At 42.2% G+C, this 18,057-nt stretch overlaps 2 protein-coding genes across 3 annotated transcripts in view; both read left to right on the plus strand.

The window, feature by feature from the left end:
- The window catches only part of pdlim2 (PDZ and LIM domain 2 (mystique)), a 34,654-nt gene extending 30,846 nt beyond the window's left edge, over window positions 1–3,808 (plus strand). For both annotated transcript variants that reach the window (XM_034870906.1, XM_034870907.1), the window contains exons 8-10: window positions 1,645–1,793; window positions 2,323–2,434; window positions 2,783–3,808. In XM_034870906.1, the coding sequence (XP_034726797.1) occupies window positions 1,645–1,793; window positions 2,323–2,434; window positions 2,783–2,975 (454 nt within the window). In that variant the 3' untranslated portion in view covers window positions 2,976–3,808. The remainder of the gene's footprint in view (window positions 1–1,644; window positions 1,794–2,322; window positions 2,435–2,782) is intronic.
- A 7,279-nt stretch (window positions 3,809–11,087) lies between these two features.
- adgra2 (adhesion G protein-coupled receptor A2) overlaps window positions 11,088–18,057 on the plus strand; it is a 60,725-nt gene continuing 53,755 nt past the window's right edge. Inside the window, exon 1 of the mRNA XM_034870844.1 lies at window positions 11,088–12,107. Within this exon, the coding sequence (XP_034726735.1) occupies window positions 11,812–12,107 (296 nt within the window). The 5' untranslated portion in view covers window positions 11,088–11,811. The remainder of the gene's footprint in view (window positions 12,108–18,057) is intronic.

The raw sequence follows: 18,057 nt of genomic DNA on the forward strand, positions 1-18,057 counted from the left end.
TAGCCTCAGACTTGTTGTCTTGTCTGAATGCCATCTCCCGTTTCATAACGAGAAGCGTAAAGCTGAAATACAGGCAGGAACATTACATGAACGCTGCAGTGGTGGAAAGGTTATGAACATATGTTTTACATGCAACACTTGAGGAAATGTTACATGTACAAGAGAACCCTGCAATTATTTGGTTAGTGACACTTTTTTTTAAAGGTTTTCTTTGTTCTGTTAAACTAAAGCTGTGACTAACTTTCTGCCTTAAGGCTCTTTTGAGGCTCAGGACAATAATCCTAAACATAAAACGAAAGCAACCAGGGAATTCTTTTCTTTCGGGCCAAACGGCTCAAGTTGACTGGCCAAGTCTGTCAACCGACCTAAATCCATCTAGGCATGTGTTCCACAGACCGAAGGCCTGATACAAGCCAGACGTGAAGAATAAAGATGCAGTTCAGACCTGGCAACGCATTGCCAGGAACCATATCAAGTATTTGCTAAAGTTTGCATTTTATATATCATATCCTACCGTCTCCAAAGGCTTAGGCACCCAATTTGTAACAGTACTTAATCTTAAATTAATTTGTCAAATTACTTTATCCATCATTCCAGTAAATTGGGAGATTGTGTTTTAAAAAGCCCTTCAATTCTGACCCTGTTCACTGGTGGCGAGTACTGATTGCAAATCTGCCACTGTCCATCTACTCAAATGTGTCCTTATAAAAGACAAATACCAGGCCTCCGTAGTGCAGCAATGCTAAAAGGTTTCCATGGTGGACTGTTCCCGAGCAGTAAATATTTGGACAGATGTGTTGTGACAGCAGGTGTGACAGTCAGTCAGGTTAAGTTGACTGATTCTGGCTGAGGTCTTCAGGTGGAAGGCATCAAACCACACCTTGCTCCCAGCCAACCGGTTCCTACTGACGGCTCCCTCCAGACCTTGTGTTTTATTTTTTACTTATTAATCATCCGTCAGTCAAAGTGCATGTGACGCAACGTATGGAAACAGCAGTGAAAAATAACAACTTTACCACCACCAGGGGTAAAGAATTTGCTTGTTAGGTGAGCCACTGTTTTTGTTTTTGTTTTTTTTCTTAATTAATTGACAGCATATAATCGTACCTACTGTCAATGCACAGGAGGACATTCCTTGTTTCAAAGCTCATATCCCTTTTTTTTTTTTTTTATTTTTTTTTTTACATCAGACATTGTGTCAGGCATCGGACTCAATAACTTACAGTGCGCGCATGCGTGCGATGAAGCATTCATTCCTATTTTGCGTTCAAATTGATACTACACATTCAATTTAGCTTTCACAGTCGGTCTTCTGTTTCCTCTTGTTTTTTGACTCAAGGCGGTTTTCTGAGTTGGAACAGTGCCTCTGGTAATGGGATAAGACGGGGTCCAGTTGTGGGAATGATATGCGATAGGACACAAGTTTGGCTTCTTGCCCGTGGTTTGCAATCTACACTTAATGCTCTAAGGTCAAAGTTTCAAAGCCAGCTGCTGCCCTTTCCTTTATTTCCTCTGGCTGCGGTTAAACCAGACTCTCAAATCTTTCATAAATGCACATTTTCCACAGAACACGTCACCGAGAGCTCGACGTCTGATTTAGTGAATGTGAGCTGTGATTTATGTTTTTATTTCTTTTTTCTACAGCAGTTCAAGCTCTGACTTTGCCATGCAGAAGTTCGACAGGGACTCGGAAGTGTACAAGATGATTCAGGAGAATAAGGAGTCCCGCTCGGCACCTCGTCAGTCCAACACGTTTAAAATACTGCAAGAGGTCCTGGAGGCTGACGAGAAAGGTGAGAAGCACTCTGCGTTACAAACAAATGGACACATTTCAAATTGTATCTCAGGATTCAGTTTCTGTCAAATGCAACATCATTTATATCCCGTCCTACAGTTGTTTTCCTGTCACCTCTCCTTTTTAAAATCATTGCCGTTAAGTGTATTGTGAGCCGCTGAGTTGTAACCATGACAGCCATATGGCCGTCACCTGGAGGATGAAACGCTCTCCCGTGTGCCGTTCATATTGTGAACAGCTTATCATGGTATGCTTCTGTCGTCCTCCTTTCCACCCGGCGTTTTGATAAACGGTGCTGCAAATGAATCCAGATAGCAATAACATTCTTTCGTGACGTGATAATGACCGATGTGCGCAAACCCGTTTGAAGCGCGTGCCACGGGTGACGATGAGCTTAGGGATGATGAGTGGGAAACAGAAAACCAGCTCCGCTGACAGAGCCCAGAGGAGGCACACCCGAGTGATTGTGTGATTAAGCAGAACAGTTTCAGCCCAATGAGCAGCTCTGTTCCTGTCTTTGACTCCAGAGGCAGCCTTGCGGTTCCCAGGGAAACTTTCGCCCAACGCCCCCACACTAAGCACATCAGTGGGAGGGGTCAAGAAAATCCACACCTGTGAGAAGTGTGGCACGAGCATCGGGTAAGTCTCCTGCAGTTACACGTTCAGTGGACTAACGTGCCATGAGTAATTACTATGATGATGAGCAGCAACAACCCCTTATCGTGACCTCTAATTACGAAATGTACTGAAAATGTCTTAAGTTTATATTTGGGTGTTAATAAATGAGTTTATTTGTGAGCTTTATTTTACCAAGTACAACAAATATGCCAAGGGGTCAGTTGTATTTCTTTCTAGAGCAGATCAAATGTTTGCAATATCTTGACTGTCTCTCAAAGTTAATTGACGTGTCATGATACAGATAAGTTATCTGCCTAAGTTCAGACATCGGATGGTCCGGTGTGTTTGACTCCATTCATCTTTCCACAGCACGCTGGCCGTGCGCATCGCAGACGACCGCTTCCGGCACGCAGAGTGCTACACCTGCACAGATTGCGGTCTCAACCTCAGGATGAGGGGTCACTTTTGCGTTGGAGACGTGATGTACTGTGAGAAGCACGCCAAACAGAGGTACCAAGGCCCGGGCAGTCTCCCTCAAGCCACCATGTCCCAGCATCAGTGAGTCTGCCACTCCACACCTGCCCCGCTCTGGATGTAGAGTGCTGCTTGTCTGCCGGAAGCTCCACACCATCTGACTCGGCTAGAGACCTTGGGATGGGGCGTGGAGGTGGACACTTGTCAACAAAATGGCAGATGTTCTTTTCTGATCTTATTTAATCATACTTGCAACATTAGGATTCACTTTCTTGCCTTTCTTATAATCATAAGTGAATTGGGGCTTTGTTTTTTTTTGTTTTTTTTTTCATATGGCCCAGCCTCCGCACTCTCTTTAGGTTAAACTTAGCTCTAATGATGCAAAGCTGCCATGGACTCGAGCCACATTGTCCTGAGGCCAGATTTTCATGACGCCAACGCTTTAGACAAACTCAACAGGACTGGCACTCCGACTCTTTGAGGATCTGGATAATCATTTGAATCTCCGGCTGACCCAAAGGGACCAAAATCTTACCTTCACTGCATGCCATTTTAAATATGTACATGCGTGAGTGCATGCGTGTGTGTTTGCGTGTGTGCATGTGTCTAGAGTCAGGCCAAAAGCCCTCAAGTTTTTCTATATTTCTTTTGTATGCAGATTTTGAGTAGAAATTATGAAAAAAATACATATTTGCTGACTTGTTGCTTATGAGGGACTATAGATTCAATATACAAATATTTTTGATGTTTTTGAACTGCATTCTATAATATTACCATTTAAAAATGCATAATGAATGCACAGGGGTATTTAGTGTGAAAAGAGTTGATACTACACTTGTCCAGTTCCAGCAGTACTCAGAGATACACTATAATGTTTGCATTTCATTTGGCACTTAATAAAACTGCACAACCTAAAGCTTCTTCAGTGATAATGACTGTGTTGGATTTATAAGTGTAAATGTCTTCCTGCATAATTACTGGTTCTTAACATTTTGGTGACGTCTATTTGGTGATGTCTTAAAGTATTTATCTACTTGCCATTACAGAAGTTCAGTTCACATGATTACACCTGGCAGGGGGCAAGGAGTGGTTTTTGTCCCTTACAGATGGCGCCGGGTTCCAAATTGAATGCTTTTTATGACACCGACTGAATTGCCTCTGAAGTATTGAGTATCAGAAAGTGCGTCGTCATTTTATTTTCAGCTTCAGTGCCAATAAGCACGCAGGGTGCTTCTACCTAGATCTAATGCTTGTGATTGGCTGTTTAACACAACATGTCGCAGAGTCACGCAGGAGAAACTCTACGTTACGATCAGAGACTGGGCTCACGTAGTAGGGGCTCAAGAAATCTATCTATCTATCTATCTCTGATTTGTGCCATAGTTATTTCTTTTTGTTTTATAAAATTGGTACCGGGGGGGAGAAGTATTGTTTATGAAACGGATATTGAAGTCAAGTATTGGATCGGTACCCAGCCCTACTTACAGGTGACCCAATATTCAATGCATGTCTTAAGTTCAATGGACCTATAATAACCTTTTCATTTTGTCTCATTTTAGCAGTAAAACACAGGTGTAACTAATTGCATCAACAATGAGTCCATTCCATAGATGTGCCTCCAGGCGCTGGAGTGGGTGCAGCCGTATTTAATGTTAGTTGCAGCTGTGCTTTTCCTGCCATGGCTTGTCAAAGTGTCTGCCGTTTCAACGGCCCATTTACAGTACTCAACCAGAAATCATTAACCTTGCTTACCTTTTTTTAATCCCATATAAAGTAATGTCTTAGTACACGCAGTAAGACATGACTTCATATGGGATACAAATAGATGTAATGCAAGAAGACATTTTTCATAACAAAACTGTTGAAGTTGCCACTTTTTGTTTTGTTAACACTGGTTTAGAGGTAGACTGATGAGCTCAGTCTCACTATGCATTTACATGTAGTCTAGTCTGTATCCACAGCGTTCCACCTCCAGGATTGCTCAGGTGCTGCTGGAAATTCTGCCGGATGCCACTGTAGCTCTCTCCCTCCTCCTCAGAGCTGTGGAGGATGGTCTGGCAAAGGGAGACTACATGTAGTAAAACTAAAGCTGTATATCAGACAAACTATGCAGATCTCTAAACTGAGCAGAAGTTAGACACAAAGGTTGTCTGTCTGTGTACTTTCTGTTTAGATTCTCAGTTCAAGTTCACAAGAGCTGATTCGTCCTCCAGACTGTTATAGAGCTGCAAAGATGACTCAATTATTGACGTTTTTATAGTTGTCAACTATTAAATTAATCCCCTTCTACTTTTGATAATTGATTGATCAATAATTAGTAAAGTAAGTCTATTCTTAGTCTCCAGTGTCCTAAATGAATGTTTTTAGTTTCGTCTCTCCTCTGTGACAGTGAACTGAATATCTTTGAGTTGTGGACAGAACAAGGCATCTGAGGACGTCATCTTGGCCTTTGAGACATTTTTCATTTTCGGACATTTTATACATCAAACAACTAATCCGTTAATCTAGACCAAACTACAGATTAATTGCCAATGAAAATAATCATTAGTTGCAGCTCTAAACTGTTGCCTACACACTTTACAACCATAAAAAAAAATCTTCTTGTTTTGATAGCATTAAAAAGGGGCCGTGGACATGTCTTTGCTCTGAAAAGACCGGTTTGACAAGGGTGTCGCCCACGTCTGTCAGTCAGCATGTTGAGTGCTTTATTAGGACATCTCAGTGAGGAATGTGAAGATGGAGTTAATCAACAGCAGTCCCCGGGGTCTGCCAGTCTTGGAAAAAGCAAGAGATCTTGGTTGGGACCTCTGCAGCGGCGGGACTAGAAGGGGGGGCATGGGGTTGCACTCATCACTAAGCTCATTGGTCACACCTGAGGCCTCCTCTCCCTTTTTTGTTGATTATGAATGTGATGTTTTATTAAGCAGACTTACATGTTATATCCTACTCCAATATTTCTAAGCAGATTTCCTACGCTGTATTCTGACTAAATGGGATGGTAATTATCTGTTGTTGTGAATTAAAGACAGTAAAGTTAAAAAGAAAAGCAGGACTTAAGCTTGTGATACTTGCTTTTCATAGTCTAGCATTGCACTGTGGAAAGACCATTTCAAATAACATTCATAATTCACTCTAACAGAAGAGGGCAGCGTTGAAACAGTTTTACAATTCCCTCTGATTTTTGGAAAGGCTGAAAAAACAAGGAAGAACCAACTTACACTTCATAGGATAGCATGGACAAAACACAATTAATATTTAAAAAAAGGCTAATTTCTGTGGAGAAATGTGATATTAGGAATAAGAATCTAAGTTGAATCAGCAGTCAACAACTATGGATACATTTATTAATTCATTAGATTGCATAAATGTTACATGTGGATTTACTCAGTTATTCCAGTAGTGAGTGATTCCTTCAATATGGATTACATAATATTATGTTCGGTATGTGCTTTGCATGTGGAAGTACTGGAATGTACAAACATGGAGTCCACGCTCCAATATGTACTCTAGAGAAAATGCTACTGCCATTAGGGTTGCCACTGCTGTCTGCCGCTGGTAATAATTCTTAATGGTGGACAAAGGTATTTAGTGCTGAGAAATATGGCACCACATTATAATTTGATAACCCCATAAACTGTGGAAGCAGTGGGTTTAACGTCCCCATAAATCCTTAATTAGAACCATTCCCACAGAAGTTCAGGATGAAGAGAGGGCTCAGAGAGGGCGAGGCGGGCTCCCTGCGTCCTGCTGATGTGTTTTTTCGTCCCCATTTTACTCTTAGTTAATTTGATATATAGGGCTCATCCATCAAATTAGAACTAAAGTTCTTTACTTACTGACTGAGTGAGCCCCACAGCTGCTTCACTACAAGAGACGGTGTCATTACGAGCTCCCAATGAGCTAGAACGGCAGTTCTCGGGGCATATCATAATGTTTTAGAGTGTCTACATATTTATCATTAGTAGTTAAGCAATTGCACATTTTGTATTCCCATCTCTTATATAATTTAAATATTTGTCCTTGTATTTTATCCTAATATTAATTCATGTATATTGTATCCTAGTATTTCATTTCTATTTATATTGTGCTGTGTGACTGATTTTGCTGCTGTAACACTGATTTCCCTAAAATCACATTTTTTTGGGATCTCTATCGATCTATCTATCTATCTATCTATCTATCTATCTATCTGTTTATCTGTCTATCATGACATGTGCACAAGGCCCTTATGTGACAACAAGATGCTTTTTCAGCTCAGACATTGTTTAAATTCACCAAGCATGTCTCAATCCTGCCGGTAGCTAGCTCGTTTTGCTAGCTGCTCACTAAAGCTGTCAGATAAATGTGGTGAAGTAAAAAGTGCAATATGTTTCTCTCTAAAGTGTAGAAAAGACTCAAGTAATGTGCAAGTTCCTCAAATTTGTACTGTACTTGAGTACATGTACTTCATTACATTTCTAGGCCAGTTATTTCATGGATCAGGATACTATGCGTCCTGATAAAGTTCCCTTGGCCTTTGGAATTAAAATAGCCCCCCCCATCTTCCCATACCCTTCACCATACATGGAGATAGCCATGGTTTTATTTCCGTTAGCTTAATAGCTGGTTTGATTTGCATTAAGAGATGATCTTATGGAAAGTTCCCTATGCTTTTGTATGGTGGAGAGTATGTGAGGATGGGGGGGGGATTACAATTTCAAAGGCCAAGGGAACTCTATCAGGACGCATAGTATCCTGATCCATGAAATAACTGGCCTTTAAAAATAAAATGTGCCTGCCTCTATGGGAGTTTAACATAGGGGGGTGTATACCTATGCCCCTGTATTTTAAGGAAGAACTTTTATTTATTAACAATACATTATTCATTCACAAAGAAAATTGGTGTTGTTAAAAGTTGGATTTTCCTAAATAATTTAAATTAAGATGTGTGTTTTTTTTTTTTTATTCCTGTTTTTAATCCACTTTAGCCTGAGTGTGTAAACTTTCTCCCACCACTAGATGTCCCGGGCTCATCGAGAAAAGACTCAGCGACAGATGAAGGCTTGGTGTTTGCTTCCAGGCTGCAAGTTTTTCTTTTGTTTATCCACTGGCAGACACACTATCCTGAGCTGTGCCTCAATCTCAGCCGTCACTTTGTCTGCCTCACATCTCTGATTGCCCCGTTGCTTTTTTAGATGTTTCTGCTCCAACGTGTGGTTTGGAGGACAAACACTGGACCATGCCCGAGAGCAGTTGTCTTTCATCCATCCCCGAGGCTCGCAAAACTTCCACCAAAATCTCCCCAAAGACATTATCTCAGTTCCTCTCTCCGAGCCTCTCTGCGTCCCACCTTTCCTTCCCCAGCGTTCTCCCCTTTCTCAATTCCCTACCTGGAATGGGGTCCAGATGTGGAACAGGGAGAAGGAGAGTTTGCTTGCTTGGCTATAAGAAGCGGGGGGGGGGCGGCTAGAAAGAAAATGTTGGAACGACATTAAAGTTTGTCTGGATGCCATTAAGTACAATTTGATGTAATGTGCAGTTTGGAACGTGACATTTTAAATGGAAACTGCTCTCCAGATGAGAGAGATTTGGCCGTGTGGAGTTGGAGGGGGGTGTTGTACTTGAAGCCTTATTTAACAGCTTGGATAAACAGCCCTCTGTTTCGTTGCTGAGCAGGCGCCCTCAACTCTTTGTGCTTTCTTTAAATAATCACGCTGGCTTTCTGAGCCCGCTCCAGTGTACAGTATCATATACAGGAATAACAAGCCCAGGGTCCACTGTGCGGGTCAGAGCACAGTGGACCATTATACTGCCGGGCATGCTCACATGGCTGAGGTGCCTGCAGATCTGGATTTGTCTGTGAACACATGTCATACCCAATTGCATAAAGTCCCTTTTCAAAAGATTTCCCGGTTCACCTTCTCATATTTGATTTCAAAATGCTCTCCAGATTTGAATCGCTGCAGCCTCCATCCTCCCGGGCCTCTCGGATATCAAAAAGTATTTTTAAAACACAAATCCATGGAGTCCAGCCCTGCATATTGGGAACTTTCCATACACACAGGCACAAAAATGTGATAAAGAGACCTTGAGGAAGTTTATGATCTTTTTGTTTTTTGGACTGTTTTGGGTTCAGAAGGGAAAATGTTATTGTATCTTTCAGCATAATATTTGAGTTGTTGGAATACTTTCTGTAATAGAATCAACATGAAGTACATGTACAGTACATGCATTCTTTTTTCTTCGACTAACCGCACATAACATTATGCAAAGACAAACATTTTCAATGACACTTGGAATTGGGCTTCAGTCCTTGTTAATGTTCAGCAGGTTAGTTCCCTTTGTTAAAACTGCAAAAATGAATTTGCATTCAGCTCCCAGGTCACATGACTTGCACCCTAACTGTGGCCATCGACACTTTAAGTATTTAAGTATGTATTGCAATATTTGACAGGCATCTGTTGCCTGACAACAACTGCTTCTGGGCTCAAATATGGCACTAACTCACTTCATAAAGCTCCCGTCTACAGTATGACAGCTCAGGCTCATTTTTCATCTCAGGATCAAACTGTTGAGTGCTGCCGTAACTCTTTCTGCAGCAACAGTACAGAAAATACTCGAGTGGATCTGTAACAGGCTTCACTTCCTGCTGATTGAATGAAGCCCTCAGAAGCACGAAATACACAAGAGACCTTCAGCCTTCATTCATAGCTTCAGTTAAAAAAAAGAGTAGGCGCACATTGAGATCAAGGCCTTCCTGTCTTCTACAACCTGGATGGAAACAGCCAGACGGGCAACATGGCAGTGAAACAATTAGTGTCCCATAAATCCATTATTTCTTAAAGAATACATCCATCCATACATCTTATTTGCTTCATAATGTTTTTCCCTTCATGCCATTATAGGTTTTCTCTATAACTAAAGGACCCTGTAAGGATACATGATGATGATGAATGGTCCTCATAACCTTAAAAAAGATTAGGCGCAAATTCCCCCCAAAAATGTTTTTCAAACTTTTACTTTTGGAATCATATCTGCAAGAGTTTTAATAAGTTTGACTGTGCACATCCACCAAGGCAAACTCCTTGTGTTACTTACTTGGCAATAAATCCGTTTCTGATTCTGATTCAGTTTACCATTTCATCTAGGTTACCGAAACCGGGTCCACTTTGGAACCGGATCCACTATGGAACCGGGTCCACTATGGAACCGGTTCCTACGTAAACGGTAGGAATCTGACCGGATTAGAAGCAAATCTTTGGTTCCTCATTTCAGTTCCACTTAATGTGTCGACTGAAATAGTTTCCCTCTGTCGCTCGAAACAGATATAAAAGGATCACACCTTCTCTGTAGTCTACCCTTAACTAGCTACTGTAAATGGAGACTACTTTTAAATGCCATATTTTCCCTCTGGGATCTGGTTAGACCACCAACTCAACATTTATTTCATTGTCACATGTTAATAGTGTAAGTGTTATTTATTGGTAAATTATTGTAGTTGTGTGTTAGGTGACTTAGGTTTACTTATTATATATTTAAGTAGGCCTACTTTTAAAACGTTAATTTGTTGTTAAATTAAAATAATTTTCAATTAAAAAAAAAAAATAGAAAGAACCTTTCTTTGATGTCATTTTTTAGTTTTCCAAAAATCGGACGTACCGGTTCGGAATCGTAAAAAGTCGAACGATACCCAACCCTAGTCCCATCTAGGCCAACTACAGTACACTTTAAAAAACCTATACTCCGTAAGCCGATGGGCCGCTTTTTTGCTTTTTTTGCCATCACATTAGAAATAGAACACACGGATACTAATTTGTTTTCATATTGTTTTGATAATAAATGTCACCATATCACCCAGCCCTACTAGTGAAAAGTAATCTGTTGACAAATATGTATCAATTAAAAATGATAAACTGTAAATTGCATTCTCAACTCGACAAATACATGTTACAGTCAAACACGAGATATGCTTTTTTCTCCCTGTAGGCTATATTTTGTATTAAGGTGGTTTAACTAATTTATTTTCATCATTTCATTTTGTTACTAAATTACAACATAATCCACTTAACGTGTGTGTGTGTGTGTGTGTGAGAGAGAGAGAGAGAGAGAGAGAGAGAGAGAGAGAAGTGGCTTCAGGGGGTTTAGCCCGGCTCTCTGCCTCTCTCTAATAAGATGGATGCGCTAGGACCGCGGGGACCAGCGCGCGCAGACGCAGACGGAATGGGCGCACTTGGGGTTGTAACTAAGTGGGTTTGAGTGTGACAGAGGCAAGCAAGCAAAAACCGCTAGATTCTGGGAATCACACAGGAGCCGACCAACACTCAAGCTCACATCTTGTCCGAACTAACAGTTGTTTCCTAGTTCCAATTTCATTTCAAGTTGCGCGTTGTGCTCCGGGATCGAGGAAAACACGGAGGAAAACTTGTTAAAGCAGCGAAACAACTGACAAAAGTTTAAGGATATACTTTTCTTTTTTTTCTTTTTTTAACTTCTTCATATAGAGGATCTGGATCTGACTGCACTGTCGTGAATCTCATCCACCCCTGGATTAACTTTAAGAGTGGGAGATAACGGTAATCTGCAAACTCTAAAGGGATTTTTCAATCTCTCTAGGTAATTTAACACAACCAGCGACATTTAGAGTCGGGCCACTGTAGATGTGGAAGACATTTGGATGGACTCACACATCCCTTGAATTGATTCTACGGTTTGGACCACAGGGAGTGGTGCGCCCGGTCTGCCGTGACATAACGGCACACTCTGGTGGGGGGGGGGGTGAGGATCCAGAGTGCTGAATATGTTCTGGAATGACCGGATAATGCGTGCCTATTGTTGAGCGGAGGATTTCTAAGTTTAACCATTCATTCAAGACTTCATTCAAGATCATTTTTGTCTCCTCGTGCGCTCCCTTCCACGCTCTGAAAGCTCCATGGTGGAGATATGGGATGACTGGTGGCGGGGGTGCAGCTGAGGTGAGATCCAGCCGAAGGACAATGTTCACGCCCGGCGTTGGCATCCCTCTGCTGCCGGGGAGTCTGGTACTGATGCTGCTGCTGCTCTCCGGCCCAGAGCCGAGCCGAGCCTGTCCCGGGTTGCTGGCCTCCACCGGTGGCTGCAGCTGCACGGAGGAGCGCGCCAAAGGGCACGGTGTGCAGGTGTTGGGGCGACGGGTCAGCTGCAACAAAGAGGAGCTGACTGAACCTCCCGACGCCAGCCTGCTGCCCAACAGGACCGTCACTCTGTGAGTTGGACCGGTGCGAACTAGGGCTGCACGATATGAGGGAAATATGTGATATCGTTGAATATCGCGATTATGATATTATTGTAAATAAACCAATGTTAAAGTGTAGCCTACGTAATTCTGCTGCTTTCAGTATTCTGCTGAAATACAACAAACCCCTTAATGATTTTAAACCAAATGAAAGTAAATGGCTTCCAACATCCTTTTGTTGAACAAATTGAATTGAACATTGCATTGAATACAAAAGACCCCACAAATGTTTTCTGCTGATATTTCCCCTCCAACTAACACCAAAAACGCGCCATACATACAGTACATATATTTTTTGCCAAATGGCTATTGCTCCTGTTGATATCACAATAATTAAAAAGAAAAACTAAATATTATGCAGCCCTAGTGTGAACTAATGCTGTATCACTGTGTCATGATCATTTTGTTGTGTGTGGCACTGAGTGGTGACATCACACGATGACCTTACAACATGGTGTCATGTCATTTGCTATTATACACCATATCCCATAAAGATTTTGTTTTATAGGGACATTAAGGGCCAGAGAGTTTTACAGTAAGTGTGAACTATAATTGGCTGAGCATCCACAGTAGAGCTGCAAAGATCAATCAATTAATACTTATAAAAGTAATCAGCAACTGTTTTGATGATCGATTAATCGGTTTGAGTCGAGCTGTCTGATTCCTTCTTAAATGTGAATGTTTTCTAGTTTCTTCACTCCTCTGTGACAGTAAACAAGACATTTGAGGACGTCATCTTGTGGAAAGACTGATTGACAATGTTCACCATTTTCTGACATTTTAAAGACCAAACTACTCATCGATTAATCGAGAAAGTAATCGACTGTATGGACGATGAAAATAATCCTTAGCTCTAATCCACAGTGTTTTTGTAGGATGTAATTGGAGAATGTTGAGTTTTGAAGGTGCATTTTACATGAAACACATCCTTATGACAAAAACAAAGTGAGGGTACAGTGCTTGCATCAGGCCCGCACACCCATGACTCTGAACCCACGACCTTATGTTTAACTATATTGAGGAGTAATAAGGCTTGTTAGGTCAGAAGTTTACATCTTGATCTAGTTTAAGTCTGTAGTGGAGGACTGGGAGACATTAAGACAGTCAGTGAGAGGGCAGGCTGACTGTAGCCATCATCCCGGCCGGCCTCTTTGACACAACTCTGTCACTTTAAATTTGACTCGGACCCATGCAGGCGGCCCGAGCTCAGCTCCCTCTTTCTCCCTCCACCACTACCCATGTGCACATGGTCCAGCTGACTTGGCCTTGCAAAAAGTGGAATAAACAGAAACCCATTTTGAGTGTTTTTACATTAGACTCTGTGCTTTACTGGTGGGTTGGCTCCTACTTTTCCCTGAAAGAAAGCACCGAGACGATTTGGTGAGAACAGGACAGCTCTGATTCTGGGCCACATTAGTGTGATCCTTTTTTAATTACAAATTGTAGTTGTGCAAAACTTGAAAGGCGCCACCTCATGGGCCAAATTTTTTTTATCTTTAATGACGGATGGACTACCGATCCATCAGGGACACATTTTTGGGTTGTGAGTTTGTTCACTTTCTTCTACAGCTGCTCAGACTTTCTGAAGTTGTCGCTTGTTCCCACAGTAAGTTACTGTCTCTGTACTCTGACCCAGTGGGAGAAATGCTAACTGCACATGGGCACAGTAAAAAAACAAAAAAACATGCTCAACTACCCCACTGCAGCGAGCATATGAGGTAAAGTAAGTGCATTTATGCCCCAGGAGAGCTAAAGCCAGCCAGCAGTCCGTTTATAGGGCCTTATGTTTCTTGCTTAATAAAGGCACAATAAACATCTGGGGAACACATTGCTGGAAACCATAGTGGGGGGGGGGGAATAGGGTGACAGTGGTCGACGTGATTGAAGATAATCTTCCGTCCCCGCATCTACTAATTTTGGTTGAGTTGTTTTTGTACAGATGTTTAGCATTCTGATACACTTTTTTTTTTTTTTTTTTTTTTTTTACAATGCCGTGTACAAGAAGCAAACAATTCCACCCACAATACGCCCTTTGACCTTTCCTGAGGAACTCTGGTGTCTGGAAAGAAAATTCATTTTCCCAAAGAATCGGTGAGTTCCTTAATGTGCCCATGCTCTCATCACAACATTAGCTCCAGATGTGGAATTTAAGACGTTGTGTTGGTATTCGTGTTATTCCTGACATTCCTCAGTCCGTTCAGGGACTGCAGACAGTATCCCAGGTGCACTACGCCGCCTCGGTCCCTCCTCACATGGGACGGCCTGACAGCCAGCCCCGCTGCCCTCTCTCCTCCATGCTGAGCAGGCTAGGGCTGGAGGACACCAGGCCCAGGGCTTCCGGGGGCCGGCTGCTACGTGTAATGCATAACAGCTGGCCCCTGTGAACATTCCAGCTGAGGCCCCTCAGCCTCATGGGAAATCCCAATGGGGATTTGTTTATTAAAACTATTAGTTGGCTGTTTGTTGTTCCTGCCAGCCATAGAGGAGCAACCAGTTGCCCTGATTAAATAGTATCATCTTCTCCATTTGGCTGTTTGATTACATTACGGCGTGTCAGATTACACACCGTACCATTTCTATAAACTCACACTTATCACTAGTTTAACGATGCATCATGCTAGTGTCAGCAGTCCGCCATGAGCTCCAGTCTTCTTGTCTCCCACTTTCCCTCTTTTTCTTTATCTTCTTTAGCTCCCCTTCCCACCCCCTTCATCCTGAGTTCATCCACACGCATTAACTCTCAACCTAAATATTTAGTCGTCTTGGTAGGAAACTGCCATGTCCAAACTCCTTCCAGATGTGAGCCTGCGCAGGCAGGCTTGTGTTTAGGCCTAATTATGCACGGCTGCAAAAGGAGCTGGATCACTGGGAGAGGAAGAGGAGCGGAAGGGTCACACAGGGAGAAAATAGAGAACAGTGTGAAAGCGAAAAGTGCTGTCGTTGATAGGGGGAAAGAAGGAATAAATGCGGGAAGACGGAAGGGGGGCTGAAGTGAGGGAGAAAGTTGAGCATGAAGAGTCAAAGATGTAGGAAGAGGGAACCAAGAGGGGAACAAAGAAAGAGAGCAGAGCGGGAGAGAGGATGGAGGAGGGACAGGAGAAGCTTGGCAGGCGGTTCAGAGGGATGTGCCCCTGGAGACTAAAACTCCCCAGCCCCTGACCCACAGATCTTTGACATTCGGGTGAGAGGGGAGGAGGCGGCAGCGGTATAGCGACATAGCTTCCTTTCCAACGCTCCATGTCTCTATTAATATTAGACTTTTCTTTATAATAACTTTTGTTATTCTGGTGATGAACTAAATGGATCAACGCACTCTTGTAGGAAAACGTATGCACAACAATTTGTATCATATCCTTAAAAATAATGGCAAACGTTTGCCGGTCACGTGCAGTGTTGGGCAAGTATATTTTCAAAAGTAATTACTTACAGTTACTGGTTACCTCTTCCAAAAGGTAAATAATTTAGTAACTCAGTTACAAATTATAAAAGTAACTAGTTACTTCAGTAAGTAACTATTGCATTACTTTCAAGTACATTTTTAAATGTTCAAATGTGACCCCACCTCCACCAATCTTTAAGGGAACTTAAAATACATGTGCATGTTTAATTATTTATGATAAATCTGAATATCATAATGAAATGGACACTTATTACAATACATTAAATGGAACAATGTACACACATTTGAACTGTTTTAATGTTGTTGAGACTAGCCGTTAATCAGATGCCATGTCTGTAGATATTATGTTTATATTGTGGATTGATACAATTAACAAAATAGATTTTTAGAACTTTTGATATTTATTGCCCCTCATTTGGGCTCGCCGTACCTGTCTCTCGTTGACTGACTTGCTTGTGTTGTTCGTTGTGTCCAACTATGCGTGCTTATGAACACCCCGCCCAACTGTAACTCTGATTGGCTTACCATGACATTTTACTCAACCTCAGCCAATCGTTAGCATGTATGCGCTCGTCTCGGCACTACTCACTAACCGAGGAAGAACAGTAAAGAAAATATTTGACTCTTGACTCAGACATCTAGTTGGTCTGGTGGAAAAAACTGCTTTAATTATAGTAACGCAACACATTTTCCGCCAGAAACGGTAACAGCGTTATTAAGATGGGAAGAGTAACCAATTATACTACTGAAAAGGTAATATTTATAACGTCGTAATTGTGATCACTGGTCACTTAACGACTGGTCGCATGACAGTTGGTGATTGTTACAGTTAAATGAAAGAAAAGGTGACTGTAAGCCAGGTACAGAGCACCGCAACACCTGAGTTGAGCCGACAAAAGGTGACCGTTGGGCGATGAAAATTAAGTTTAGGCACGTAAGTGATTAGAAAACAGATTCTATAATCTATTCTAGAGTTTATATCCACAAAGTTTCACATCCGGGATTGCTCCGGATTGGTTTAAAAGAAATTCCAATGAACCAGAGTGCGTTTTTCTCCCATCCCAGAATGCTGTGTACACTAGCCAGACCCTCCGCCTGCAGAGCTGTGGAGGAAGGTCTGGCTATGCGAGACTAGAAAAAAGATTGTGGTTTGGGTTAAATCAATGACCCACTTAAGTATCCTAGTACTGTACTCCCGAGACACAAAACCCCGTTTCCTGGGGGACAGTCTTTTGTTTTCCCCTAAACTTCTTCCACAGGACATGAACTCTGCTCCCTAGCCCTGTGTCTTAGGACCCGACAATCCACTCCGACATCCCTATACCGCGCTCTCATACAGCAGCCGTCAATGTGGTGTGTACAGAAATAAATGTGTGGTATACATATGAATCTGAAACATTAAGTTCATGTGAACAACCTAATTGGATTCATATCATACACATTCAGCCTATAACCCCCCGCCCCCCACCAACACACAAAGCAGTAATTCCTTTCTCAGCGCCGTGTGGTGGCAGCTGTGTTTGTTTGAACGTTTTAATGGATAACAGACAAATGAAGAGAATGTACAGTGGCAGTCTAATGTGTGAACGCGCGGGTGTCTCCGAGGTTGTGGTTTCTACCCAAGTCAAAACCGTGCTCCTCCCTCGGCGTATTTTTGTTGTCATCGTTGTCAGTGACGGACGGCTTTGGCTCAGCTGGTGCCACCCTGAATGAGTGGGCACAGATGCTCAGGGTGGGGGTGGGATGGGTCAGCATGCCCGTCCTTGGCCTGATGCCCCCTCATCAAAGACAGCTGCAATGCAGGACAGTTGCTCCCTACGCTGTTGCACTTGATCCCAGTAGCTATGTCAAAGGCTGCCAGTCAGGGGCTCAAGATAAAAATATGCCAACTAGGGCAGTAATATTTTTATCAGCATGGGGTCATCGTTGTAAAAGTTCCAGTTTATACTGGGGAGGTTGCTGAACAAGCATGCTCTTCATACTCTTTATTCAGTTCTTATTTCAAATATAATTGTTGTTGTATACTTTTCTTTTGGATCTCGCACTTTCCCATATGTCTTCTTATTGTGCTCCCTCTGTCATTGATGACTGGCAGTATGAATGTGTACAGTATATTTCTTTTGGTGGACTGTAGAAACTGAATTGCCCACCAGGGTAAAATCAAGCTATTTGTATCTGTAAAGCAAAAGTTCATGCGCTTATTTGCTTTTTTTGCCTTTAATCAGATGAGAAGATTAAAACCACTCTCAGACATGAGAGTGTTAATTTTCTCAGCAAATCTCAAACTCTTCCTTCGGCATGTTTGATGAGGCTATTTGGGAGCCTCAAACAACAATATGATTCCTGAGAAGGTTTTAAAGCATATCTAGCTCTAATGTAGCCATGCAAGTTTAATCCGCCTCTGGAGAGGTTCGGCGGTTGAATGTGCTTATTTAAGGCGTCGTAACGAGGCCCGCAGGAAGTGTTCCGGGCTTTGGAGCGAATTGAACATAGTGGACAATAAGTGGAATTGCAAATCCC

The sequence above is a fragment of the Etheostoma cragini genome, chromosome 5, assembly GCF_013103735.1.
Source record: "Etheostoma cragini isolate CJK2018 chromosome 5, CSU_Ecrag_1.0, whole genome shotgun sequence".
In the NCBI taxonomy this organism is placed as follows: domain Eukaryota; kingdom Metazoa; phylum Chordata; class Actinopteri; order Perciformes; family Percidae; genus Etheostoma; species Etheostoma cragini.